General features: G+C 45.8%; 1 protein-coding gene across 10 annotated transcripts in view; it reads right to left on the bottom strand.

Moving 5' to 3' along the window:
- Positions 1-26,933, bottom strand: part of PPP6R3 (protein phosphatase 6 regulatory subunit 3) — a 2,530,957-nt gene that overhangs the window by 1,890,547 nt on the left and 613,477 nt on the right. For all 10 annotated transcript variants that reach the window (XM_069624114.1, XM_069624109.1, XM_069624112.1 and 7 more), the window contains one exon: positions 16,975-17,087. In XM_069624114.1, the coding sequence (XP_069480215.1) occupies positions 16,975-17,087 (113 nt within the window). The remainder of the gene's footprint in view (positions 1-16,974; positions 17,088-26,933) is intronic.

Below are 26,933 nucleotides of genomic sequence, written 5' to 3'. Positions count from 1 at the left end.
TTGCCAAAAAAGGTGAGACCCGTCAAAGGGCATGTTCAAAAGACGGTTTTGCACGTCTGGTTGCGAAACCAGACTTTCGCAACCACGCAAATCTGTGCTTTACCGTGCTAGTGGCCATGGACCTGCTCACACTATCTTCAGTGTCCAATCCAGACTAAAGGGATTCCTACATGGCCTCCTTTCCATCTCTAACAATGGCTAGGAATCCTTCCCTTTCTTCCCCATCTGGTATGGGCTCCGCCGCCATTGCAATGCACTCCCACAGAGTAAGAAAATGTTGCCAAGGCACATGTGGAGTCGGCCGATTTTAACGCCATACTCCCAGCTGAAAATACCTTGCGTGCCCAACCACCCACACGCTTGTCGTCCCTATCCGGAGGGATGGAAGTGTATGCCACCTTATTTGAAGCTGTGGCTGCCTGGACCACCAGACTCTCAGGATTAGGGAGTTAGCCGGGGTTGCTACTGGAAGGTCGGTATTTTGAAGTGAGGGACTTATTCACAAGAGGAATTGAGTCCGGGGTCTCCCAATTTTTGGCCACCCTATTTTGTAAAGCTACATGGAAGGGTAAAATCAGATCTTCGGTGGGGCCATGATCCAATATATCAGTCAGATCATCCTGGATGAACTGAGTTGGTGGTCTAGCACATCCTAAATAATGGACCACCTTTGTCATCAGCTGCCTGTATGGGGAAACTGGCATGTTCCCCTGGTTCTGTTTTACCAAAATCTGTCTCGGGTGAAGTGTCAATTCCACTTGCATTATGCAAGGTTTCCACCAGATCTCTCATTCTACTTTACTCAGAAATCAGGCATTGTGGGACATTCGGGGTGCCATACTCTAGGCCAAAAGGAACATCCACCACCTCCTCCTCAGACCGCTCTTGTTCTTCCAAAATTGAAGGATTTAAAATAGTCTTTCCTTGGTAGAGGTTTATACATTCATTCTGCAGGAGGTGTTGCAGTAGAGACCGAAGGCTTTACAGTCTTTGCAGCTTTTTCTTTTGCTGCTATTTTGACAGTTTCTGGCTGAATTGGAGCCTTTGAAACATTCAGCGCCAAGGGCTTCGGGGTCGACGTCGACAACGAAATACTAGTCGTCGATGGAGCTGGCTTCGAGGCGTTCTTTGAAGGCTTGCCCGTCGAGGTGTGTCGGTTTCCGGATGGTGTCAGTGACCTCAAGTGGTCGACTCGAGCAATCTTTTTCACTCAGGGTCCTCGAGGATATCCGGTCTTTTCTCCTTCAATCACCCGAGCTCGAGGGCACACGAGTGTTGGAACGGTAACGCTCCCGGCCGGGTTCCGAGGAAGGCGCAGACCGAGCCTTAGCCTTTTCAAAAACCTCCATCATTTTAATTCAAAATGCTTCCCATTCTTCGGAGGAAGAATGTTTTGTGGGGCATTTCATTCTCTTGGGGGATTCATCCAAGGTGGAACGGTACCGGTGGAGTCTTTTTTTGGACTTTTTAGTCAAAGACGAAGAGTGGTGTGAACCACTTCGGGACCTAGACCGATGCTTTTGCCTTTCGCATCGAGGAGATTTCTCCTCATGCAACCTTGACACGACTCTTGAGGCTTTTCGGTCGGGTTTTCAACCTACCTGTAGTTTTCCCTTCCTCTCACACAAAGCCTTCCCCGTCATTGCCTGACACTTTGTAAAGGCCTTCATGTCGTGGCCTTCATCGAGGCACCACAGACATTCTCGGTGCAGATCCGTGATGGACATTTTGGAACCGCAGGATTTACACTTTTTGAACACCGAACTCAGAGGTAGTGTGGGTGCGACGACGAGGACATCTCGAATATTGCTTCACAATAACTGCGTCACAGAACTTCGAGGCGCAGAGTCTCCGAAGCAACACGTACAGCGGAAAAACGGAACTGAGGCCAACGGGCGCCGCGCGTGCTACTTGCATACCCGATGACGTCACCCTCGACGGAGGTCTTCGAGGGACTTCGACTTGACGACGCACAGCGCCCTCTGCCAAGAAAACATTTACGAAGCAGCTAAAGCTGGATGGAATACATCTAAAATGAGTAATAAGTTGGAGAACACCTTTCAAAGCAATTTTTAAAGCCAAATCAGAATTTCTTTGTAATAAACTGGAGTCAGCAAATAAATAAAAATCACCCAAGAGAACTTCTCAATTATTGCTGTATTGCTCAATTATATCCGTCACCTGACTTGCGCATCTTCATCTAATTAGCAATCAAACATACAGGCAAATACATTCAATTTGTTCTTTCAGAACAAAATTGAATTAATTCAAAAGATTTTTTTGAATTAACAAACGGACCCGAAAGTAATCACTACTCTTGCTCAGCCACGGGAACCAGAAGCGGAGGATGCTTTGTGTGCCAAGTTAGTATTTAATTTTATAACAGTATCTGAGGACTACATTCGGACCTTGCTGCTGTCATTAAGCCACCAACCATTTGCGTTTCTGCTTCCCCATTTGTGCAACCCAAGAACTCGCTGGTGATCTTTCACCTTTTATTAAACGATATTTCAACAGTTCTCTTGTACAGGGTGTGGTTCAGCTGGAGCGTAAAAAATATATATTAACACTGTTACTGAAAAAATCCAACTTGCATTAATCCGATTTACAAAACTAGTCACTGTCCAGTTACAGGAATATGTAGAAAAGGAGGGACTACTGGACCCCTGCAAATCTGCATTTCAACCGTGATTCGGCACAGAGGCAGTGCATTTTGCAGTGTGGGATGAGATACTCCGGGTTGCCCACCAGGGGGAGCTATCACTCTGCTCGTGATGCTGGTCTTTGTGCTCGACTCTGCTGCTTGTATGGACAAAATAAGAAGAAACAAGAGCACCGGTAACTGCATCAATGTGACACATTAACACTACAAGGATTATGGTGTGTCTGGGTTTAGAGGTCATGAAGAAATGAATTATGAGACGTTTGTGGATACAGTCTTTATATCGAATCCGTTATAGTGAATGCTCAGATCTAGAGTATTTTATAACGAAAAACGTTATAGCAAATGCATTTTGGGGTGGGCTAAAGGGTAAATTTTTTCGGGAATCGTTTGGGGTGGGTTGTTAGGGGTGGTAAACAAGTGTTTGTGGGGGTATCCTAAACAATATTTACAAAAATGTAAAAAAATGCATTCACTATAAAGATTTTCATTACAAAATACTACAGATACGTGCATTCACTGAATCAGATTTCGATAAAAGGACATGTAACCATGCATTTGATATGCTCAGAAGGAGAAGAGTTATGAATGTCTTCCCATTCCATGCATAGATGACGTTTGGTGGTTCTGGACATGCTGGCCATCTATGCATGGGAGTAGAAAGTTGGGGATTGCAGAGTGATTGGCGGCTCAGAAGAATCTAAGTGTTTTGTGTGTTCTGTACATGTCCGTTCAACTAGCTTGAATAAATGTAGATGGGCGGTAGGTGTCGGTCTTCAAATTGAACTACGAGAGCAATTGGATTGCTGTAAATATTATACATTAATTTCAACTGTGCTGTCCAATGGAGGTCCCTGCATCTTCAGTACCTGCATCTTCAATCGAAGGGACCCTTCTTTCATCACAACTGATTGTTGCCATCACTGGTGACCATCTCCACCAGTTATCAGTCTCTACGGAGTCCACAATGGTCTTTAACACCGAGAGTCACAACCTCCTGTGTTTAACGACCATCTGTCAGAATTCACAAGGTACTTCAGAACATGCTATAAGTTATTCCCAACACAAAGGCCTATCTGCAATATTGGCCTCATCTCGAACATTGGGCGACAGTGCAGCATTAGCACCAGTACCCAGCTTTGCCAATGTGAAGACTGCTGCTCTATTCCGGCGATTTGCTTTGTTAGACAACCTGAGACTGAGCAGATACAGTTCTGTGGAAGCCCAGTGGAAACCCCTTAAATTATCTCTATATTCTAAGGGAAAAAATTGAATTTCTGGTTAAGCCTTACAGACAGCACAATAATTAAAGAAGGTTTCTGTAGAGATTAGGAGTAGAATGTTGGACTCGAGCTGGTCTCGCGGACTCTCGGGATCGGATGTGTAGAGAGCCGCGCGACCAGCGAGAGTGACAGTTGGCGGACGGTGGAAGTTGGTACTGTGTGGAGACTCGGGTGAGCTCCGTACATTAAACTCAACGTTACCTTAATCAGCTGTATCATCACATTCTTTCATGTGGCGACGAGGAACGGAGCTCACCACAGAGTCAACGGGGTGTTCCTGAGAGTCGGCGTCGGGATATCCGGCGTGAATACCTCTACAACCGAGTGGCAGGAAAGAGGTGGGGGGGGGGCCGCAGAGAGACTGTCCAGGCAGCAGAGTCTCAGAGCTGCAGGGGGACGGTCTCCGCGGCGGCCGCAAGGGGACTATCATAGCAGCTGAGTTCGTAGTTGCAGGGAGACGGTCTCCGCGGCGGAAGAGGAGTGGGGAGCAGGAGCTCTTCGCTCTCCCCACCTCATCAGAAAAGCCAAGTGTTGCAGTCACCCAGACCCCTCAGGACACAGAGGTGAGGAGGAAGAACAAAGAGGGAGAGGGGACTGGGGGATTGAGCACAATAAGAGGGGGAGGAGGCAAGACAAATGTGAACACAGTGCCATCTAGAGGAACCAAGAGGAAATTATTTAACGGAAATAAATAAGAAGAACAACCATAAGGGAAGGAACATTCAGGGAAAAAAAAAAAAATGTATAAGGTGCCTGCTACAGGATATATAAAGAGTTGTTTAAGAAAGGTGTGGTGACACCCTAAGGATAGAATTTGCTTAAGGATTTCTATTAAGTAAAGGACGGTGATTCTTACAGGAAACTATTTTGAAGATTTGGACAGTGAAAAGGGAGGAGTCATAAGGCCAGAATAAGAAGATTTCTGGAAGAGAGATAAACAAGCTGATAAGAAAACACTAGGTGTGATAAGCAAATGTAATAAGTGTACAACGGTACATAAGAGCAGATTGGTCGAATAAATTTTGGCTTGTACAACGGAAATAATGGCTGCAGCGAGTATGTCATCACCACCTCCGTTCCTGTCAGAGCCTGGTACTCCGCCTATAAGATGGGACAGGTGGAAGAAATTGTTTGATACTTACCTGATTGCAATAGGTGGTGATAAGTTTGCGTCTGCGAGAAAAGAAGCAATCCTACTCCATAACTTAGGAACTGAGGGCAGGAGTGTTTATGATGGATTGCCTGATGTAGCGCAGCAAGGCCAAGGAGAAATTGACTAGTATTCAATGGCGGAAAGGAAATTGGAGATCCACTTTGAGGCTAAGAAGAACCTAACGTTTGAGAGACATAAGTTCTTCCAAAGGGTACAAGATCCACATGAACCAGTGGAGAACTTCATCGCGGCGCTAAGGTCATTGAGCCATACATGTGAATTTGGGGTGCTCACAGACTCTCTTATAAGAGACCAATTAGTCAGATGCACAAATAATGCAAAAATACAGGAAAGACTATTATCAAAGGATGCATCACTTGAATTGGCCATTGATATAGCAAGGAGTAAGGAACAAACACATAAATATATGTCTACTATGAAGGGAGACAAGCGAGAAGGAGAAGTGGCCGCTGTGAAGGGTTTCCGCAAGAATGTCCAGAACAAAGAAATAAGATGTTATAAGTGTGGAAGCAACCGTCATATTTCCACAAGTATGTTTTGTCCCGCCAAGAATATCGTGTGTCTGAAATGCAAGAAGAAGGGCCATTTCGTGAGGGTATGTAGGGAATAAGGTGTGGTGCAGAACATTGAAACAGGAGGAAAAGTACCAGAACAAGTAGAGGATCAAGTAATGGAACTGTGCAGCCAGACAAAGCATGTGCTGGAGATTTCGGAGGTGTCAAGTAAAGGAGGTGCACCCACTGATGTATTCATGATCAACGGGAGAGTCGTGACCATGAAGGTGGACAGTTGTTCACCATGGACCTTAATGTCAAAGGCGACATTCCTGAATTGCATGCAGGGAGACGTGAAAATGTTGAAAGAACACAATATTGAGCCCTATGCATATGGGAACGTGAAAATTGATGTAGTAGGGATGTTCCAGGCTTCCATAAAATATAAAGGAAGAAGCTGTGAATCGGAAATATATGTGACACAAGAAGGGTCATCACTTCTGGGATGGGGTGAACAATGGAAATAAGGAATCAGAATCCAAGCGAATGCAGAGAGACCCATTGATGTGGCAGAATTGTAGGACAAGTGGGAGAAGGAATATCCCATGGTATTCAAGGATGAATTGGGAATGTTGAAAGGATTTGAGCACCAAATTCAGTTGAAAGCGGGCGCGAGTCCAAAAGTGCATAAGGTGAGGCCAGTGCCTCATGAATTGAGCGAGAAACTGAAGATGGAGATAGAGGCATTGCTTCAAAAGGGAATAATAGAAAAGAGAGAGCTCAGAATGGTTGTCGCCGGTGGTGGTAGCTGCCAAGGCGAGTGGAGACATTAGACTTTGTGTAGACCTGCGGGATCTGAACAGAAACATCCTGGTTGATAGGCATCCCCTGCCGATAATTGGTGATAGATTATCTGTATTAAACAATGCCAAAGTATTTTCAGTCATTGACCTTTCTCAGGCGTACCATCAAATTCCATTGAAGGAAGAGTGTCAACACTTGACAGCATTTATTACGGTATTTGGAACATTTAAGTACTGCAGGATGCCATATGGACTTGCCTCGGCGGCGGCTGTATTCCAAAGGGTGATGGAGATAGTTCTGGATGGAGTAAAAAACATTATTGTGTTCCAAGATGATGTTCTCATATATGCTAGTTCCGCTAAGGAGCATGATGAAGTGTTGAAACAAGTGTTGGAAAGATTGGGTGAGGCAGGGCTAACGGTTAAAAGGAGCAAATGCAAGATTTCGGTGAGCAGAGTGGAGTATTTGGGACATGAAATTGATGAGCATGGTGTGAGACCTAAGAGAAATTTAGTAGAAGCATTGAAGGATGCACCGGTATAAAAGGATAAGGAACAAGTCAAATCATTTTTAGGGTTGGCTGAATATTATCACAGATTTGTGAAGGATTTTGCTAAAGTGTCAACTCCTCTGAGAATGCTACTTAAGAAGGGTGCAAGGTTTGAATGGTCAACGGAATGTGAGTTGGCTTTTGAGTGCATTAAAAAAGCGGTGAGCGCAGCACCGTCCATAGGAAGATTTGATTCAAAAGATAGAAGTGTGTTAGTAGTTGATGCGAGCATGTTGGGATTGGGAGCGACGTTGGTGCAGTATGACAGGAACAACGTAGAGAGAGTTATTGCATTTGTGTCTAGGACGCTAAGGGGTGCGGAATGTAAATATTCCGTCATTGAAAGAGAAACATTAGCCATGTTCTGGGCTGTAAATCATTTCAAGTATTTCTTGTGGGGGAGAAGATTTGTGATCAGGTCAGACCACAAACCCATGGTGCAGCTCTTTGAAAGTGGAAGGTGGGCTTTGGGTTCACCAAGAATAAGCAGGTGGGGTTTAGGACTCCAAAATTTTAACTTTGATGTGAGTTACTTGCCGGGAAAGAGAAATGTGGTGGCGGACTGCCTGTCCAGACTACCGATGAAAGATAATGGGGTAGAAGATAGAGAAGTAGAAGAAGAGTCAGTGGTGGCGGAAATACAGTGTGCTGTCAGTAGAGAAGAGTGGACATTAGAGGAAGATTCTGACGAGGATCTCAAACTTGTGAAGGGTTGGACAGTGGAAGGGTGGCCAGCTAAAAAGGATTTGGATAACAAATTTAATACATGGTGGGAGATGAGAGATGAATTGAATTTGTATGAAGGCAGATTGAGGAGGGGAAGGTGGTTGGTTCCCCCTCAGTCAATTAGGTCGGTTTTAGTGAGATTGGCACATCAGGGACATCCAGGGGAGGCTGCCATGAAAAGGAAGTTGAGGCAAAACTATTGGTGGCCGGGAATTGACAAAAGTGCTGAAAAGTATGTTAAAGATTGCTGGAATTGTCAAACAAGTGACAAATGCAGAGTGGTAAGAGAGGCACCTCTAGTACCTAATATCATACCGGATCAACCTTGGAACAAGTTAGCAGTGGATATTATGGGCCCTGTGGCAGGTCTTGGAGAAGGACTTAAATTTCTATTTGTGATAGTAGACTTTCATTCTAAATGGTTCGAATGTGAAGCGGTGAAAGAAGTAACGACTAAAGAGTTGATTGGGTTTTTGGAAAAAGTTTTCCTTAAGGAAGGTGTTCCTAAGGAAATTGTGTTGGATAATGGAGTACAATTTGTGTCAGTGGCAATGAGAAGATTTCTGGAGGGCTACAGCATAAAACACACGAGGACTGCGCTGTATAATCCCAAAGCGAATGGTCTGGTGGAAAGAATAAACAGGTATATAAAAGGGGGTTTACAGTTGGCTATGAAGTCGGGACAGCCATGGAGAGATGTGTTGAGGATGTTGACATGGAGTTATGTTACTACGCCACACTCTGTAACAAGGGTATCTCCTTTTGTGTCGTTAAAAGGCAGGGAACCTGGTACAAAGCTTTGTCCAGGATGGCTAGGCATGGCCAAGGTGGTCAGTGTGGATCGGGATCACATAATGAGACTTATCAAGTTGAATCAGGAAAGAAACAAAGAACTGTTTGATGACAGGATGAGGGTGAAAGAACAGGAATGAAAGGTTGGGGAGATGGTATATGTTAAAAATCCCAGGTTGGTGAACAAATGTGTTGAAAGTAAGTTCCTAGGACCAAAAAAGATAAGTGCGGTTAAGAGCAACGTGGTGGTATTGGAGAGTGGTGAAGTCTGGTCGAAAGGAAGGTTGGCAAGAGCGGGTAATGAGAAAGAAGATACATTGGAAAAAAAAAAAGGTGAGTGTGGACATTAATAAAAAAGAGGAGGAAGGGGTGAAAGTAGGAGTTGTTGATGAGGAAGTGAAAGGAGGAATGGCAGATGTGGAAAAAAGGGATAAGGATGTAAGAGTGAATGAGCAAGGTTCATATAGACATAGATCAAAACCTGTGTGGATGAGAGATTATGAAACCTAAACATAACATGCAAGGTTAAACAAGTTCAAAGTTTTATTGTTCATGGGTGTGAATTATTCTTATCTGCTTAGCATATTTCTATTTTAAGTTTAACTAAGTATGTAAGGTAATAGAAATCAATGTAAATTTTCGTATTATAAGTTGTATTGGTTATTTTCTGCATAAGGGGAAAGATGTGTAGAGATTAGGAGTAGAATGTTGGACTCGAGCTGGTCTCGCGGACTCTCGGGATCGGATGTGTAGAGAGCCGCGCGACCAGCGAGAGTGACAGTTGGCGGACGGTGGAAGTTGGTACTGTGTGGAGACTCGGGTGAGCTCCGTACATTAAACTCAACGTTACCTTAATCAGCTGTAACATCACATTCTTTCAGTTTCCTTCCAATTTCCAAAATGCTACTGTGCATATATTCTTACCTACGTGCTATATAGCCTATTTAAAAAACACCTATGTGCTACATTCCTTTGTTCTAATTAATTGTTACCCTACATTATTTTCTAGCATGCCTCCCCCTCTTGAGAGCTAGCATTGATCACGCAACCACAGCTATAAAAGATGAACCAAGGAAGCTAAAGAACAGCTTGTTTGCCTTGATTTATCGAGGTAGCACCAGATCCTAAACGTTAGACCGGGGGAAATTCTCCAAGTCAGGACAGCCCCCATTCCAGATGCTTGTGGCAGATTATTGCTGACGAGCAGTACCAAGTTTTCACTATGCTGCAAAGTCCTCCTTCCAGGTACAGGATAGACTGCGGATTGGCTGCACTTCCTCACACCTACTTCAAAAGCCTTCCCACCTCAAGAGAATTCCTTTAAAGCCTTCATCCTGCCACTTCTGGCAACTGCCATCACATGCTCCCAAGTCCTGTGGAGTTCATGATTTTCTCAGTTTCACACCACTCCCTTAGTGAATTTACTACTGTTCCCAATGTACTTGACAATCAGATTGAAAAACACATCATATGCCTTGATCTCCCAAGTCATCCAGATCAGACACTCTTGAGTAATATGCAAAAGGACCTTGCTTTGCAGTCTCACAATGATGTGCTGCACCAATAAAATGTCCCATAGACTGATATTTTTGTCCCATGGATTGGTTTCCAGTTACATTTATTTTAGGTCAGCAACATGGGTTCTTTCAGGGAAATTCCTCTTTGCAACCTACCTACTATTAACGCAAGGACTGCATCCTGGTGAATGGATGACATTTTCCTCGGGCCTGTCTGCTGTCTTTGCTAAAAATGCATCCAGTACTACTGGTCCTTAGTATATGAAATTATCTATACAGGGGCATAAATATGGGATACATTACTCATCATAATCGTATTTCTAATGCTTGTATCTGCTTAGATTCACATGTGTATAGGCCAACATCTAGTGGAAGCTGGGCAGTATTACATTTTTTTTCCAAACTCGAAAATGGGCGTCGACACAGGGCGTGCCAGTAATACTATCCCTAGTGTGACGTTCACTGAAGCCATGATCCCTTACGCATCTAGGACCCTCCGATTGTATTTTTTCTGACATGAGGTAGCATGAGGAGTAGCGCGAGTACAGATAATCCATGCGCCTTCTCTCAGAGGGGAGGAAGGGCGGGACGCCTGTGAATCTAAGCAGATACAAGCATCAGAAATACGATTACGGTGAGTAATGTATCCCTTCCGAGGCTTGTGGAATATGCTTAGATCACATGCGGTGCATAGATTAGTGAGCAGTGTTAGAAGAAGGAGGTGGGATGTGAAAAGGGTCATGAGCAAATAAATGTCTTAGAACCGCTTGTCCCACTTCGGTATCTGTCTTGGAATGGGTGTCAATGCAGTAGTGCTGAGTAAAAGTGTGAATAGAGCTCCAAGTAGATGCTTTGCAAATGGTGTCAAGGGGTACATTTGCAATGAAAGCCAGAGTGGCCCCAATGCCTCTTGTAGAGTGGGCTCTTGGCGTGAAAGGCAAAGTTTTTTCTGAATGGGAGTAACACAGCTGGATACAGTTAACAATCCACTTAGAGATGGCACCTTTAGAGATGCGATCTTCCTCTCTGCCTGTAGCTGCGGAGACAAACAGTTGGTCTGTTTTCCTTAGCGGTCTGGTTTTGTTTACATAGTATAGGACCGCCCTACGCACATCTAGGGTGTGTAGTTTCACCTCAGCCAAGCTTTGCGGGTCTTGGAAGAAAGACGGAAGCTCGATGGACTTAGAAATAAACTTAGGTGAGAACCTAGGGTGTGTACGTAAAACCAGTTTATCTTTATGAACCGTAAAGAAAGGATCCTGCACTGACAGAGCCTGAATTTCACTGACCCTTCTTATAGAAGTAATAGCTACTAAGAAGGCATTCTTATAAGTCGGGTGTTTGAGACTGTTTTTATGCATGGGCTCGAATGGGGCGGCCCATGAGTTTAGATAGCACCACGTTAAGGTCCCATCCTGGTGGTGGGTTTGAAATTGGAGGTCGAAGTCTCTTTACTCCTTCCATGAAGGCTTTAACCACTGGTACTTTCCACCACACCTTGTTATGGGAGGTGGTATATGCTGACAGTGCTGCCAGGTGTACCTTAAGCGAGTTAAAAACCAACCCTGCGTCCAGCAGGTGGAGCATGTATGTGACAATTGTGGAAGGAGTGCAATCAACTGGGTTGATTTGCTTATTCTGGCACCAGATAACAAATCTTTCCCATTTGTCAAAGTAGCAGTGCCTCATGTTTGGCTTCCTAGATTCTCTTAGGATGTCCATGCATCTCTGCGGTAATTTGAGATGTCCAAACTCTATGACCTCAGGAGCCATGCTGCCAGGTTCATGGAGTTGGGTTGAGGATGCACTTTCTGACCTTGGTGCTGGAACAGTAGGTTGTACCAACCCGGGAGTTTTAATGTGTTCGCACACCGCTAGTCTGCGTAAGTGTGGGAACCACGGTTGTCTCGCCCACATGGGAGCAACTAGGATGAGCGTCATCGATTCTCTGTTCATCTTGTTGACCACCTTCCTGATGAGGTGTTGGTGGAAAAGCATATGCAAACATCCCTGACCAGTTCATCCACAGGGCATTCCCCTGGGAGTCTGGTTGGGGGAAGCTGGATGCGAATCCTGGGCACTGTATGTTTTCGCTTGTGGCGAATAGGTCTATAGTGGGGAAACCCCACTGAGAGAAGAGATCTATGACTTCTCTGTGTAGACCCCATTCGTGTTCCTCTCGGAGGGGATCTCTGCTCAAAGCGTCCGCCAGAGAATTGAGATCCCCTGGAACATGTTGAGATGACAGGAAGATGTTATGTCTGAGTGTCCATATCCAAATTTTCTGGGCGCAGTTTGGACAGATTTGGCGAACGAGTCCCTCCTTGCTTGTTCAGGTAAAACATGCCTGTAGTGCTGTCTGTCAGGCTCTGCACTGACAGGTTCAACAGGTAGGGCTCGAACGCCTGAAGCGCTCTGAATACTGCCAGAAGCTCTAGCAGATTGATAAGATTCTTGGCCACTGAGTGAGACCAGAGACCCTGAGCTGTGTGGTGGAGATGGTGAGCTCCCCACCCTGTCAGGCATGCGTCCGTTGTGACTACCGCCTGTATCTCGGGATTGTAAAAGGGTTTCCCCTTGGACAGATTTTCTTATCCACCAGTGAAGGCTTTGTACAAGTGTTTGGCGAAACAACAACTAGATAGTCCCACTGACCACTTGCCTGAGACCACTGTTTCGCCAACCATTCTTGCATGGAACGCAGGCGCGCGTGGGGCACCAGGTAAATACATGACGCCATCATGCCCAGCAAACGCATAGCTTTGCGTACCGTTATCTGGCAACCGGCCTGATATTGCGGAATTTGCAGCAGTATATTCCGAATTCTTTCCTCTGTTGGAAAGGCCAACCCCTCTTGTGTGTTTAGGACAGCTCCTAGGAACTGTTTTGAGGTTCTTGGCACCAGACTTGACTTTCTCGTTTATGGAGAAACCTAATTCGAAGAGGTCGTCGATCGTTCTTTGAATGTTTGTTCTGCAAATTACTGGGATCTCCCCCGTGATGAGCCAGTCGTCCAGGTAAGGGTACACTGGAATTGCCTCCATGCGTAGGTGTACCGCCGCCACCGCCAGTACCTTGGTGAATACCCTTGGAGCCGAGGCTATCCCGAAGGGCAATACCTTGAACTGGTAGTGCTGACTGTCCACCTTGAAGCTCAAGTATCTTCTGTGTGCTGGGAACATGGAAGTATGAAAATAGGCATCTTTCATGTCCAATGTTGCTATGTAATCCACTTTTTTAGGAGGGGGATTGCTTCTTGGGGAGTAGTCATGTGCAATTTTTGGGGCTTGACATACTTGTTTTCAGGCCGTAAATCCAATACTGGGCGCGTTGTCAATTCTTTTTTTGGCACAAGGAAGTAAGTTGAATAAATACCCTTGTTTACCTGGAGTCCCGGGACGAGTTCTATCGTGTCCTTTGCTAGAAGATTGGCAATCTCTTTGAGGAGGATCTTCTGGTGGTCCCATGAATGTACTCTGTTGTGGAGGGTGGTTTCGGGGACGCTCTAACAGTTCTATGCAGTATCCTGCGGACACTGTGGACAGCACCATTCTGTCTGATGTGATCCCTTCCCAAGCTTGGGTGAAGTTGGAAATGCGTCCCCCTACTGGGGGATGAGCGAGAAGGGACCCTGAACGTCACGTCACTGTTTTGGGGGAGGATCTATTGGGGCTGCCTCTACCCTTATCACATCCTCTTTTGTTACACCTGCCATAAGGTTTATAGTCAAAATCTCGAAAATTAAAATCTAAAAAAAAGCACGAATTAAAAATCGAGAAAAAAAAAAAAAAAAAAAAAACGAATTTTTTTTCAATGCGTTTTTTTCAAAATGGGGAGGTTCCCCCAACCCCCCTTTTTTCATTTTTTTATTTTACCCCTTTTTTTTTTACTTACCTGACCCCACAAACACAAATAAATAAAAAATTCGATATTTTTTTCCGAGATTTTTAATTCATGCTTTTTGTAATTCGAGATTTTATTTTCGGTATTTTGACCGACCACCCTGCCATAACATAGACTGCTGGTGGTTGTTGTTCCATGGTGTACCCTGCCCCTGGGAATAGTTGGAGCCTCTTTGGGAATTTTGGCCGCGTGGGCGACGAAAAGTGCCATTCCCTCTTTCATTCAGGGGTTTGTTGGTTAACTGGCCCTGGGATTTGAGAGTCTCATACTCATCCTTGGCATTTTTTTTTAGCGCGTCCTCTACCGCCTTGCCAAACAGTAGATCAGGCTCCACCGGTTTGTCTATTAAAGATGCTTGTGTCTCGGGTTTGAACCCAGACTGTCTTAACCAAGCATGTCTTTTGATAACAGTGCTCTCTGCCATCAGTCTGCCGGCGTTATCCGCGGCTTCAAAGGTTGCTTTAAGGATGCAACCAGACACGGCTCTTCGCTCCGACGCAACCTGTGCAACTGGCCTTTTAAAGGTTCCAGGGTGGAGTCGATGAGTTCTGCGACCTGTTCCCACTGGTGGCAGTTGTAACTCGCCAGTAGGGTGGTGGAGTTTGCAATCCTTGCCTGGTAGGCGGAAGTGCAGGCTACATTTCTACCCAAACCATAGATCTTTTTGCTCTCCTTGTCGGGTGGAGCTTCAGACGATGATAGGGGCGTTCCCGCCCTCTTTCTGGTGTTTGTCACTACCAGGGAGTCCGGTTTCAGTTGCCCCCTTATGTACAGCGGGTCTGACTGGGCTGCCCTGAATAGTTTTTCGATCCTGGGGTTTACTGCCCTGGTGAGGTAGGGATTTAGAAGGGAAGGGTCTATTCTCCTCCGTTTAGATTTGAGAATAGGGATGGAATGGGCAACGGGTCTCCTTCCTCCCACTAGCTCCTCGGCAAAATCCCTCTCTGCCTGTGCTCTCTGGGTATCTATGCGGAAGTGTTCTGCCGCTCTGGACAACACCTCATTCAGGCGAGGTTGGTTGTCGACCGGGAAGTCGGCAACTGGAGGTTCTTTGTCTACTGGGGAGTCTACCCTGTAGGTTTCTGGGTCATCCTCGTCCTCCTCTTGGACCTAGTCATCCCCATAGTAGTCCATCCCAGTTTGGTCTCCCAACGTGCCCAAATCTGGATCCACAATCAAAAGTGGATCCTCATTACATTGAGAGTAAGGCTGTATACAGAAGGTATCCGAAGACCGACTGTGTTGGTGCTTCAACCCGGGATTTCTTACTTACGGGTACTGGGTCCCTAGACCCTGAGGGTGTAGCCCCGTCAGGTGTATAGGAGAGGAAGTGCTCAGGATTCTTGACATAGAAGTCTGCCAGGGATGACATCCTAGACATAACTGTCTATATCCTCACTAGGCCATTCCTTAGAGCTGGGGATTACCTTTTCCTGGGAGAGTTTCCCTGTTCTATCCTGACTGGACCTATGGCCTTGTGCAGGGGTCTTGGTTAATTTACCAGAAGACTGACTTGTCTGTCTGTTTCTGTGGTGTAGAAGGTGGTTGAGAGTGCTTCTTCTGCTGTTTCCCCCCCCCCCTCCCCGTGGATGGAAGAGTGTTTCCCCAGAGTTTTCACTCCATCTGAGCTTTTCGACGTCTGGCGTCGAGATTCCGGGGGGGGTGGGGTCCCTATCGCTAGAATGTGGAGGTCTGGACTCGGGAGCAGCCGTCACGCGGTCTGCTGACGCCGACTCCTAGAGTGCTGCCTGGGGATAGAGGTCGGCTCCGTATTCCGACGATTGAACTTCCGTTACCTTAGGGAGCAATGGCACTTTTGGCAACAGTGGATGGTTGCCTGGTGTCATGCAGCGATCTTGAGCGAGAACGCCCAGAGGACACCGATCCGGTGGACCATTCTCTGTGTGCCTCCTTCCGAGAACTCGACATGCGCGTCGAGTCTCGGTTGGACTTTGCATATTTAGTGGAAGTGCTGTGGGTAGCGCTCGTGTCGCCAGGGGTTTTCCCCATAGCTGCCCTGCCGGACAAACAACCAAGGTCGGGGACTTGCGATTGGCCGTCTCTCGATGCCACGTTGCCCTCGCCATCCGAAAGCACGGCGTCGCTGCCATCACTGAAGGCGCCCTCCGCTGACATGGCCTCTTGTCGCCTGGCGTGGTGGGCCCAACGTTTGATCGAACGGTCCTTTAGGGTCTTCGTTTAAACAGACTACACGCTCTGCAGTTCGCCTCGGGGTGGTCCCTCGGCAAGCAGAGGTTACACATGGCGTGCCTGTCAATCCAAGGGTAATTGCGGTTGCAATTGGGGCTAAATTGGAAAGGGGTACCCTCCATACGCACCCTGTGGCAGCGGGCTAGTGTGTGCAGGAATATATAAGAAAATGTACCTATATATAACAGTGTAGAGTATTTACCACCCCCCACTCTCACTACTTGCAGGGCCGAGGCCAGAGGCCTTCCGAGGCCCAAGTCCGAGGCCAGAGGACTTCCGAGGCCCAAGTCCGTCGTGCAGCTCTCAACGGTTGTTTTCCTCTCCGGGCCGGCGTCGAGTGTCGAAGTTCGGTGACTCGACATAGGGGTGGAGAAAATGGGGAAATATTAAGATATTTTGCAAAATTATGGCTAAGGCCAGGGAACTCCGCGGGATTCTTCCGACCAGTATGGCGGAAAAAAACAATCAGAGGGTCCTAGACGCTTGAGGGATCATGGGTGCAGTGGACGTCACACTAGGGATAGTATTACTGGCGTGCCCTGTGTCGACGCCCATTTTCGAGATTCGAAAAACAAACTAATATTCTGCAGCTTCCACTAGATGTCGGCCTATGCACAGCATGTGATCTAAGCAGATTCCACAAGCCCAGAAATATATATACGTACACTACCTACCTATTTAGCTAGGCAGAATAAGCAGAGTTTCATAAAGCAAATCATGAATGATGGTTTCTTGGAAATCATTACAAGCTTGCACATCTTATTTGAAAAACACAAAAGCACTCTCAGACAAGATGTAAGAAAATACACAGTGACACTCAACATGAATAATTATAATAAAGTAAGAGGAGGAACATACTTCTCTAGAGTTGAAAGAAGTGGATCCGGCTCAGTACTGCTCTGCACTTGTAACATCTGGTCTCTACTTAAACGGATAATTTCACAGAGTGACTGGGATGCATTTGAATGCCTCTAAAAGAGTTAAAAGATAAAAAAGCCTTCATAAATAGCAAACACCATAATTCATAATGTATACAACATTTCAATAACTGGAGTAAGAGTATTTAATGGTAAAAACCTCTGTGCAGAAAATGACATTCTAACTCCATGCTAAACTTCACTACTCTTCGACATTAGTGGTGTTAAATTACCAACACTGGGAACGTGGACCAAAGTGGTGGGAACAGAAGTTGTCTTCAGATGTTGTAAATATAACATATGGAGGATGAGTGCCTTGTGTGTGTGCTACCCTGAAACCCAATACACTTCCTGTAGCTAATGCAGGCTGGTAGCATGGCCTAGCAATTTACTAGTTGGATGTAGAGTTTTAGCACTAAGAGCTGCGAGTTGAGAGTCTACAAAATAATCAAACTAAAATATTAATATCCAGATACAGAATTTCCTTCCTTTCACTCTGCAAGGAAATATTTGCCTTTGTCCTGCTTTCCCCACTTTCTGCTAATTTCTTGAACTGTTGCTGACTTTTGGAGGTAATTCAAGCCTATTTGCTTCACTTAACCTTGCTGAGCTCTTCTGGTTTAGGGGGAACTGATCAGTCCATGGCTATCAGTGCAGGAGAACTCGGTTTTCCATAGTAAAGTTCTCTGTTTTTACTTGGCAGAAAAACTTTTTGGATACGTTGGGTTAGTTGCATGGTGTGTCCAGGAAACTGAATTAGTGAAATTAACCAAAAATTCTGTCCCACCGGCTGGGCAGTTTTCATCTTCTATGCCGCACTTTTGGCATTTTTTCTTTACAGCAGAACATTTTTTTTTTGTTCAGTCCGAAACACAAAAAATGAAATTTCAGGGAAAGACTAAATTTAAAGGGGCGAAACACCCCTTTCATGCCCAAAAATCTGTTTTGGGAAAAAAGATATTCAATTGAAAAAGTTGGCCAGGAAAATGTCCCAAAAAGCAAATTCTGCTCGGAAAGGCCAAAATGGCAGATTGGGAGAAGTTTGTCAGCAATCCACTAATTTCACTGCGGAAAAGTAATTGGCCATTTTTTCGTACACCCCTACTGGCAACAAATACTTTAATACAATTTTCATTTACAATCTTGTGCACTTTTGCAATTTACAGTACCTTGTACTCTAAACGGGCAGTGCCACGAGATTTCTGTCTGTCCTTTGGCCATCCTGTAGTTGGACCTTCTTCCTGTCCCAGATTTTCCATGCACTGAAAGCCCTTCCTGGGGAAAGCTCCAGCTTTCATAGGAAAAGTGATAATCTCTGTGTGACTGGATGTGGGGCTGGGCCTGTCTAGACCCAGTCCACATTCATGCCGGAGTGTCTGTTGCTGGGCAGATGCAGAGGTAAGAAGCTGTCCAGAATTAAATAGCCCTTGCCAAATTTGAATGGTGCAGACTCTTGCCATTGGTGGGTTGAGGACAACTCCAGCCTGGATAAAAAGGGAACTGCTACAACCGTTTATTAGATCGGTGAAGGAAGGACAGCAGCCTGAAGAAGACCCGGAACTCGCTGTTGGAAGCTAGCCAGCCAGCAGCACTTTCTTCACTTACCCAACAAAGCCCTGTCTTCTCTGCATATCTCCTGAAGGCCTTCATCTGCGTTTATGCCCACTGGCCAATGTGAACAACCAGTCTCAACCTCTTGGAGCGATCGGAAGACTCATCCTGTGGGCTAGCCAGATGTCCTACTGGGCTACTTTGCTGCGCCGGTCGCCACTCCTACTGTGTAGATCCTCAACTTATAGAAGAGGGGCCTTGCAAGGCCAGTTTCCTTGTTTCCACCAAAAAGGTTACATTCCCCCATTTTCTTCGAGTGGCCATAGTGACTCGCTGCCTGCATCACATCCTGAGGGTACTCTGAGGTCAACAGAGTGGTGGTTCAGTAGTTGTGTGTCTGCGGTGTCCAGCTATCCAGCGCACATAACCGGTCCATAGGAACTTGGAACTAGCCGGACCCAAATACCAAATGCCTGAGGAACACATCTACACCCGAAGCCCCATGACTTCCACCAATGAAACCAAGGCACAAATACAGACGGCTCGGCTAATTCATGAACTCCTAAAGTGGTCCCTGAGTGAATCTGAGTGCAGGGGGTGAACCTTTAACAGTGGTGTTCAGTTCTGGTAACCTCACTCGGGCCTCCCCAAAAGCTGATTGTATTGCGAGAGGGTCTTTTAAAAACTTTCTTTTTGTGTACTATGGAACACTTGCAAACTACTTCTTTGCTGAAGCCAACATTTGTTCAAACCTCCAAAAGACAGTCCTATCCTCCTGCAAAAACGTATTAGGACTTGTGAATCTATGGGCACTAGGACCACCTATTTCTAACTAAAGAAGAACTTTTTAAGGATAGTAACTTAAATTGTGATGTTTTGTAGGATGTTTTCCAACTCCTTTATTTTCTGCCTATTAGTTTTCAAATTGTTAATTACTTACCTAGTTCTCTTTTTATTCACTTGCATTACGGCACTTAATCAATTTTCAGAATAGTGTATTATTAAAAGTGAAGTGCTACTGCCCTTAGCAAAGCACACCAAAGTGAAAGTATAGGATAGTAGTACATTTTTCAGTGCGCTACCTTCCTGCTGCATTTCAATGTTTAGAGTTTACATAAGGCCTAAATAACTATTTTCATACATTATGCCTAACTTATTATTAAGAGTGCTCTGTTCGTGCTAAACGGAACCTTTCACCACCCCCACGCCTTCCAAAGTCTAAGCTAATGAAGGAATGCCCCTAAACGCTCACACCAGAAAAAAATACAACCCACTAGGGAAAAAGTCCCAATATGCTCTTGCAAGTGAAAAAAGTATTAAAAATATGTGCATCAGCAAAGAACTCTGCTGCCATGGAAAATTCTATCAAAAGTGTAGAAGCAGAATCTTATAAGGAGACAGTATCAAAGGTGACATCATTGTATACAGTGAAAAACCTGCATGACTGGTTGGTGCGACCCTATAGATAAGTCTGCCTGCTCCATAGGGGATGCCAGGCCATTGGTGTCGTCCGTCCGTCTTCCATCACGTGGGGTCTGCTGGGCTCATCGTCTCCACGGAACCAAGACAGAAGAAGCAATTAGCTACATTTGTGAACAATGCTACTATATCATTATATAGTGCACCTGGCAGGTTTCAGGACTGGCGTAGGGGGGAGTCTTGAGGTAACACCGACCCACACATACTTCACTCATTCACAATCGCATCAGCTCCCAAGGTTTCCACCCTGGCTTTTGAACTATAATGTATCCCTCTGTGTACATTGCACTACAAACCATGTCATTATTAAATAAAGGTGGGACGACCATACTCTCAGATCTTTATGGTTGATTGGTTTATGGTCGGTGGTCTGGGGTGAAGTGGTGTCTCGGAATTCAGAGGTCCTGGGACTAGGGCAGTTGTAGGGGCTATAACTCGAAGTTCGCTGGGTGGGGTTCAGAGGCCTGCTTTGGCTTGTTTGTGATAACACACACACCAAGGCAACTAGTACTGTCTCGTGGCCTTGCATGGCACATTCTTTTTAGAACAAACATTTTGGCAACAACTTTAAAATAAATAAGGGTTTCTGCGGAAATCCGCGGCGTGGGCCTCTCTCATCAGCGCTTGGGCCTGTCCAGATTTACCCTTCAGGCGCACGCCCTGTGTCTAACACACTGAATACTGCATGGCCGTGCATTCCGTATGCTTGGACTACGGCTAATATCTTTAAAAAAAAAAAAAAAGAAAAAGGCATTCGCTTGTTTACGTGCACCATGTCTAAATCGCATGCAATATTATGACTGTGTGGGGACTTTTAGGACGCGCCCCTCCTCCCTGGTCGATCATAATTCTTTCAATGGGGCACGTCTCACCGTAAACCGCCTAGGGGGTGGGATGGGCTTGCTCCCTTCCCAACGTTCCCCCCCCTTTCGTTACTTCTACAGTAACAAACTCCCCCCTATGCATGCGCTTGTGCTCTCTTCTCACTGCTTCCTCATATGTGGGGTTCTTTTATCTGGTATCCAGGTCCTACATACAGACCATAAACTCTGCCCTGACTGCGCATACTCAGCGTTGCATGTATTAGATACACCCCCCCCAATCGCCTGCTCATATCCACTCATACATCCATATAATTCACAGGATCAGGGGTTGAACAACTATGGTGCGATACAAGTGGTCTACTTCGTCTCCATAAGGGATGGGAACCATGCTAGAGATGGGATGGTCAGTCTATTGTATTGCGAGGTACCTTTGAAACTCCAATTGAAACCATCATTCATCATTGCGCTATTAGGCACTGCTTTGGCACAACACCGGAGTGCACAGAAGATGACCAAGACGAGCACTATGACGGGCACCAGAATCTTCACGATGGCGCCCAATCAGGACAGGGCCCAATAGAATGCAACATCAAACTAGCCATTTCTTTGCATTCCTCATTTCTTCATGCAAATTCCTAGACAATGTACAGCAGCAATTATGTGAGAAAATGATGATCCGTTCTCCAAGTCTTCGGGAGGTATGAATGCGCAGCAGGAATCGCCAATTTTCCGGCACATGCCTCCTTCCATTGCCGTGAACAATCCGGGACTTATCGATTCTGCATCATCATCAGTCTCAAGGCACACAGCTCAATCTTTATGATGTTGAACCCATGCTAGGTGTCATTTGCCAACTGGACCAGTTTCCAGTGTACAATTTGCAGCCATTTTGCATTGTCCGCTGCCTGCACAACGTCTAATCATTGGGGATTTCAGCAAGCAGCGTAGATGAGTCTCTAGAGAGGTCGTTTGATCCATTCTTTCTCTGAAGCTTCTCATACTGTCCCCTTCCGTGAAACTCTGGCGGTGGTAACTGGTTCTGTTCTTCAAACGCAGGAGAAACGGTCAGTGCTATATAGGGTATTGGCCCCCTTTTCAAATGTTCTTCTGGGATAACCAGTAGTGCTGAGTGCAGTTAAACCAGCGAGCAGTAGTCCCTCCATAACACCAGGAGGTGCTAGTACTCTTGTTGGCCACACACCCATCACTGCCGCTGTGACTCTTAAGGTCTGGAATCAGGCTGGTCTTATTGCAGCGTTCGTTCGAGCCGATAAAAATAGTTCCTTCACTGTGGAAGCGAAGTTCATATGTTTCTTCTCGGTTTTTCCATTGCTGCAATCCAGGTCAACTCTAATATGCTCTGTCCAATTGTGTGTACGGGTTGCTTACACTGGAGCCAGGAGCTCTTCATATCCCAGGAAGCCCTCTGTCAAGCAGTTTATATATTTAAGTCCTTGGATCACCAGATATAGTTGTTGCAAGCATTTGTCTCTAAGATTATCGCTACATTGCAGGGGATCTGGATCCATGAGCTCTAGTCACACACTGTGTGCCTGGAAGGAGCCCTTGACCCTACATAGCACAAGATGAACCAGGCACTGTGCATCTATGATTGGTACTTCTTGTGGCACCAATACCTTGAGTGCTCCCGATGCGTACAGGATTAGTGAACATACTTAACAGCTACTATTCACTGTTTCTCTCCCTACCACACTCCTTATCCATATACCAACTGTTAGACATCTCGGGGTGTCACACATCTTCAATAACATCAAGGCCTAGCCCATGGTAGGCATATTTTGCCCTTTGAGCTGGCCTTTTCATTCTCTTATGTGGCCTTATGGGTTTGGTAACAACACTTCTAATGCTATTATCATTCATGCTTATATTACGAAAAATATTCTTACAAATTAGGACTTTTTTCTAATATACTCAAACTAATACGTACAGGTTTACTTGTTGGTCTGCTATAGCTGTTATTACGCTCATTACTATTGTTATACATATTTACAGTAATGTTGGTGATGTTTGTGTATGCAGCGCCCTCCTCCCCCCTCTTTTATATGACCTCCCCAATAAATTTCCAATGTGAACATTAGAATGGTGAATGAAGTATTTGAAGCCACTGGGGAAGAAAACGAAAGGGGAGGAGGGGAGGAAGGAAGGAAGGAAGGAAGGAAGGAAGGAAGGAAGGAAGGAAGGAAGGAAATTTGTGTACGAGCAGTTGTATATGTGCACATGTGGGATAAGGGGCGGAAGGAATTGTGCAATCTGGCCGTATACTTGGTGCCGAGGTAGGTGAGCAGTGTCAGGTGTCCATAAGGAGATTGAGTAATGTTTGGGGGTGCCCTGCGGACGTTTAAATGGTGACTCCAATATCGAAGCTACTTTCACTGCCAGGGAAGGCAAAAACACTACTTCATATGGGCCATGAAACCTGGGGTTATTCCATTTTCGAACAAAGCTTCTCACGTAGATAAGTTCTCCAGGCAGCAGCGGCTGGGTGGGCGGGGAGCCTGTTACTGTAGTTTGTGCAGCATCCGGTGTGTCCTCTGATCGGGGCAATCTGTCGGGAGATACATTTCATTTTATGTGTTAGAGTTGTGAAATACTCTCAATTCTTCCCCTAAAACAGCTGCCGCTCTATGGGCATCTGATGCTCTCCTGACAGGGGATATGGGTGTATTCATGCGCCGACATGTAACCACCTCATGGGGTGATAAATGGTGGTCCTTGTTGGGTTGTGTGCGTAAACTGAAGAGGGCCAAGGGTATAAGCAGTGCACCCAGTTCTTTAACATGCTGCAAAGCTCAGTTTACTCTTGAGAAAACCATTAATCCTCTCCACAACGCTGTTGGCCTGGGGGTAATACATTGAACACATCCGGTGCTTAATACCAAGTAGTGCCGTGATATCTTTAAAGAGCTCATTGAAAAAATGTGTGCCGTTATCAGACCGTGGCACATTGCACACAGCCCTTCCAAAGAAGAACTCACTGATGAGAAATGTGGCTACACATTTGGCACCTGGGTATACACAAGGTCCTGCTTCGACCCACTGTGGAAAAAAGGCCGACCATAACAATCAAATACCTGGACCCATTGCATCTCTCCCCAAGTCTGCATAATATATGTGCAGCTCTCGGGATGGCACAGTAGGGCGGGGCACAGTGCCCCGTAAATTCGTAGCGTCATGCCTGTGCTGAAACTTTGACACATGGTGCAATATATGATCAGGTTAGTGAGGTGTTACTCAATGTTGGCACAAGCCAGTCCTCGTCTATGTCAGCTGCAATGTGTTGCTTTGAGCTATGGGAGGGGTGGTGGAGTTGGTTGAAAGCTACAGTTAACTCATTAGGCATTACTGCTTTACCGGTGCATTCCTGTCTACACAACAAATCAGTCTGGGATTGCTTGCACCCTCATTTTACCCACAGTTCCTTTTCTTCATTTGGAGCTTTGTCCTGCAATTCAATACATTGTGCAATAGGCACTGCTGTATTTGGGATGTTCTGCTGATTATTTGGAGGCATGGTCACAATGTATTCAGCAGGTGTGGGTACCAGAAGAAAAGCTGCCATTTTGGCCGCCGCTCCTCAGTTTCCAGCATTACAGGCCGGCATGCACTGTTGTCGTGACTTATGCTGAGTCGAAATAAATGGTCACACGACACCCCTGCAATTCCCCCTGCGCTTCAATGAGCTCTGCTGATTGGGCGGAGTAATGCATTAGCAATCTTTTCCATAATCAGTGTCTCATTCACCTGCCTCGAGGCGCACCACTGTGATGACTGTCTCTGGCCAGTTTCTTGATCAATTGTTGCTGACCCGGTCAACAAAGAGAACCTCCCCCTCCTCCAATGAGCGGTCTTTTGCCTGGGGATGTCATCTTCCTTCCCTTCAAACGTGACACAATCATGCATTGGTAAGTCCTCTTCGGTACACATTTCTGTCAAAAAGGAGGAAGGGTTCACGGTTTTGCATCGTACAATGTGGATGTTTGGGCATGAGAGGATAATTTCATATGCTGACTCAATCTGGTCAAGGTAGATTTTGATCCCTCTATAATGGTGAACACTGAATGCTCCATCCACAAAGTGATGGAATACCACCATCACGATAGTTTAACTCTTCTCGATCGTGAACGCAGCGAGTGCTTGCTCGCAAACGAACTGTCCTTGCATCACTGAGTCTAGCATGCCACTGTAGTAGGCCAATGGCTTGTGGCCCATTGTACTCTTCTGGGTCAATACTACAGTCATAAATTGACCGTTAGAATGTGAGAATATGTCAAATTCCTGCATGTAGTCTGGAGTGGCGAGCACCAGGGCTCTAGATATCACTTCCTTTAAATCATTGAACTTTATCTTGTCTGCTGTCCACTCGACTATTATCGCCTTTTTGTGCTTCCTTGAGGGCCTCCAGGAGCAGCCTGGTATATGCTGCACTGCATAGTCTTCAAATCCATTATCTACAGTAGTTAAATTTTTAAAAAAATATGTTTTATTAGTTTTATTGATGCATAGTTAAGTACAATACATTATATTATGACGTACGTTGGTGCATTTTAGATAGCCTTACCCGCCCCTCCCTCAGTACCTCCCTAACCCCAACTTTAGGTCTTGGGTGCCCAGGTCACCCTCTTTGGGGATGGTGCATATTTTGGTGATATCCCGTTTCTCAGGGTCATATATTCGTTGCAGTAGTTATTCAACTCTAAAAAGGTTTGCATATCTTTCACTGTGGTGGGTCAGGGGTGACGCGCATGACGCTGCTCAATCTGATATGATCTTTTGCTGAAATTAACTGACCTAGATACAGCACTTCCTGCTAGCCGTACTGTAGTTTTGCCTTGTCAACTTTGCACCCCTTACGGGCCAGTAGTTGCAGGAGTGTGAGTGCATCTCTGGCTGTGCTGCTCACTGTCACTACATACAAGCAAATCATCCACGTACTTGATGATCATACTGGACACTAGAATGTTTCCGAAGTCAGTGTGCAATATGTTAAAAATGCTTGGGCTCTTGCAGTACCCCTGCGGCAAACAAGTGTGTTTGAAGCTCATTCCGCCCTGAGTTAAGACTAAGATATTGTGAATCAGGGTGCAAAAGTATCAAAAAGAAGGTTTTAGATCCTTGGGGGTGCTACATAAAATGGTGGCGGGGTTAGGGACCATAGGAAATTCCTTCTGTACCACGTTGTTTAGGAGGCGTAAATCCTGGATCATTCTACACTTGCCCCCCCAATACCTTTTACACAGCGTAGATAGTTGTGTTGCACGAGGATGTGGATGGCGTCATTCTACCTTGATCTCGGAGGGCCTGTATTGTGTGTTTAACTCCCTCCTCTGCTGCTCTCGATAGTGGGTACTTTTTCACTCGGGGTAGCACTGCCCCTACTTTCAGCTTTGTGTGTACTGGGGTTACTGCCTGTAAAAGCCTGACAATGTGTGGATTGGTGGTCCACAACCTTTCAGGGACATACTTTAGGTCTGCTTCAATGAAGGGGGTGGGGCCACAACAACCACCAGGGGTATTGCACTCTTCGATACTGCACCATATTTTCGCAAGGGGATACAAATCTAGTATTCTCTCCATCACTGTCATTACTTTCAAACAATTCTGCATCCATCACCTTCAGAGGAACAGTGGGGTTAATGCAAAGCACTGTACACCACTCACACCCATCCCAGTCTGTCCATAGTACGACAACTCTTGGTTGACACCAGCAACACTTGAAGGTCTAGGGCTATTATTGTGCCAGTCACCAACTCTGGGGATACAACAAAGCGAAAGATAAACCCGGTCGGTACTCTCCAACAGCTCTTGGCAATTTGCAGCACCGCCTCCACAAGTACTGTTATTCCATATATAAAAATGTCCGGCTCCACAGGTATCCCACGGACTAGTACCTCCCCTGCCATTGCATGCATTACCACCACTGCTCTTATTGCACACATTCCTGGCGTGGCACAAACCATGCTGTGATCTGTGAATGAGATTGTCATGTACAACCTGCTAAGCAGGTCCCTGCCCGACAGGAGAACTT

This window comes from Ambystoma mexicanum, chromosome 11 (assembly GCF_040938575.1).
Source record: "Ambystoma mexicanum isolate Mex_15411 chromosome 11, UKY_AmexF1_1, whole genome shotgun sequence".
In the NCBI taxonomy this organism is placed as follows: domain Eukaryota; kingdom Metazoa; phylum Chordata; class Amphibia; order Caudata; family Ambystomatidae; genus Ambystoma; species Ambystoma mexicanum.
This window is presented reverse-complemented; position numbering and strand designations above follow the sequence as displayed.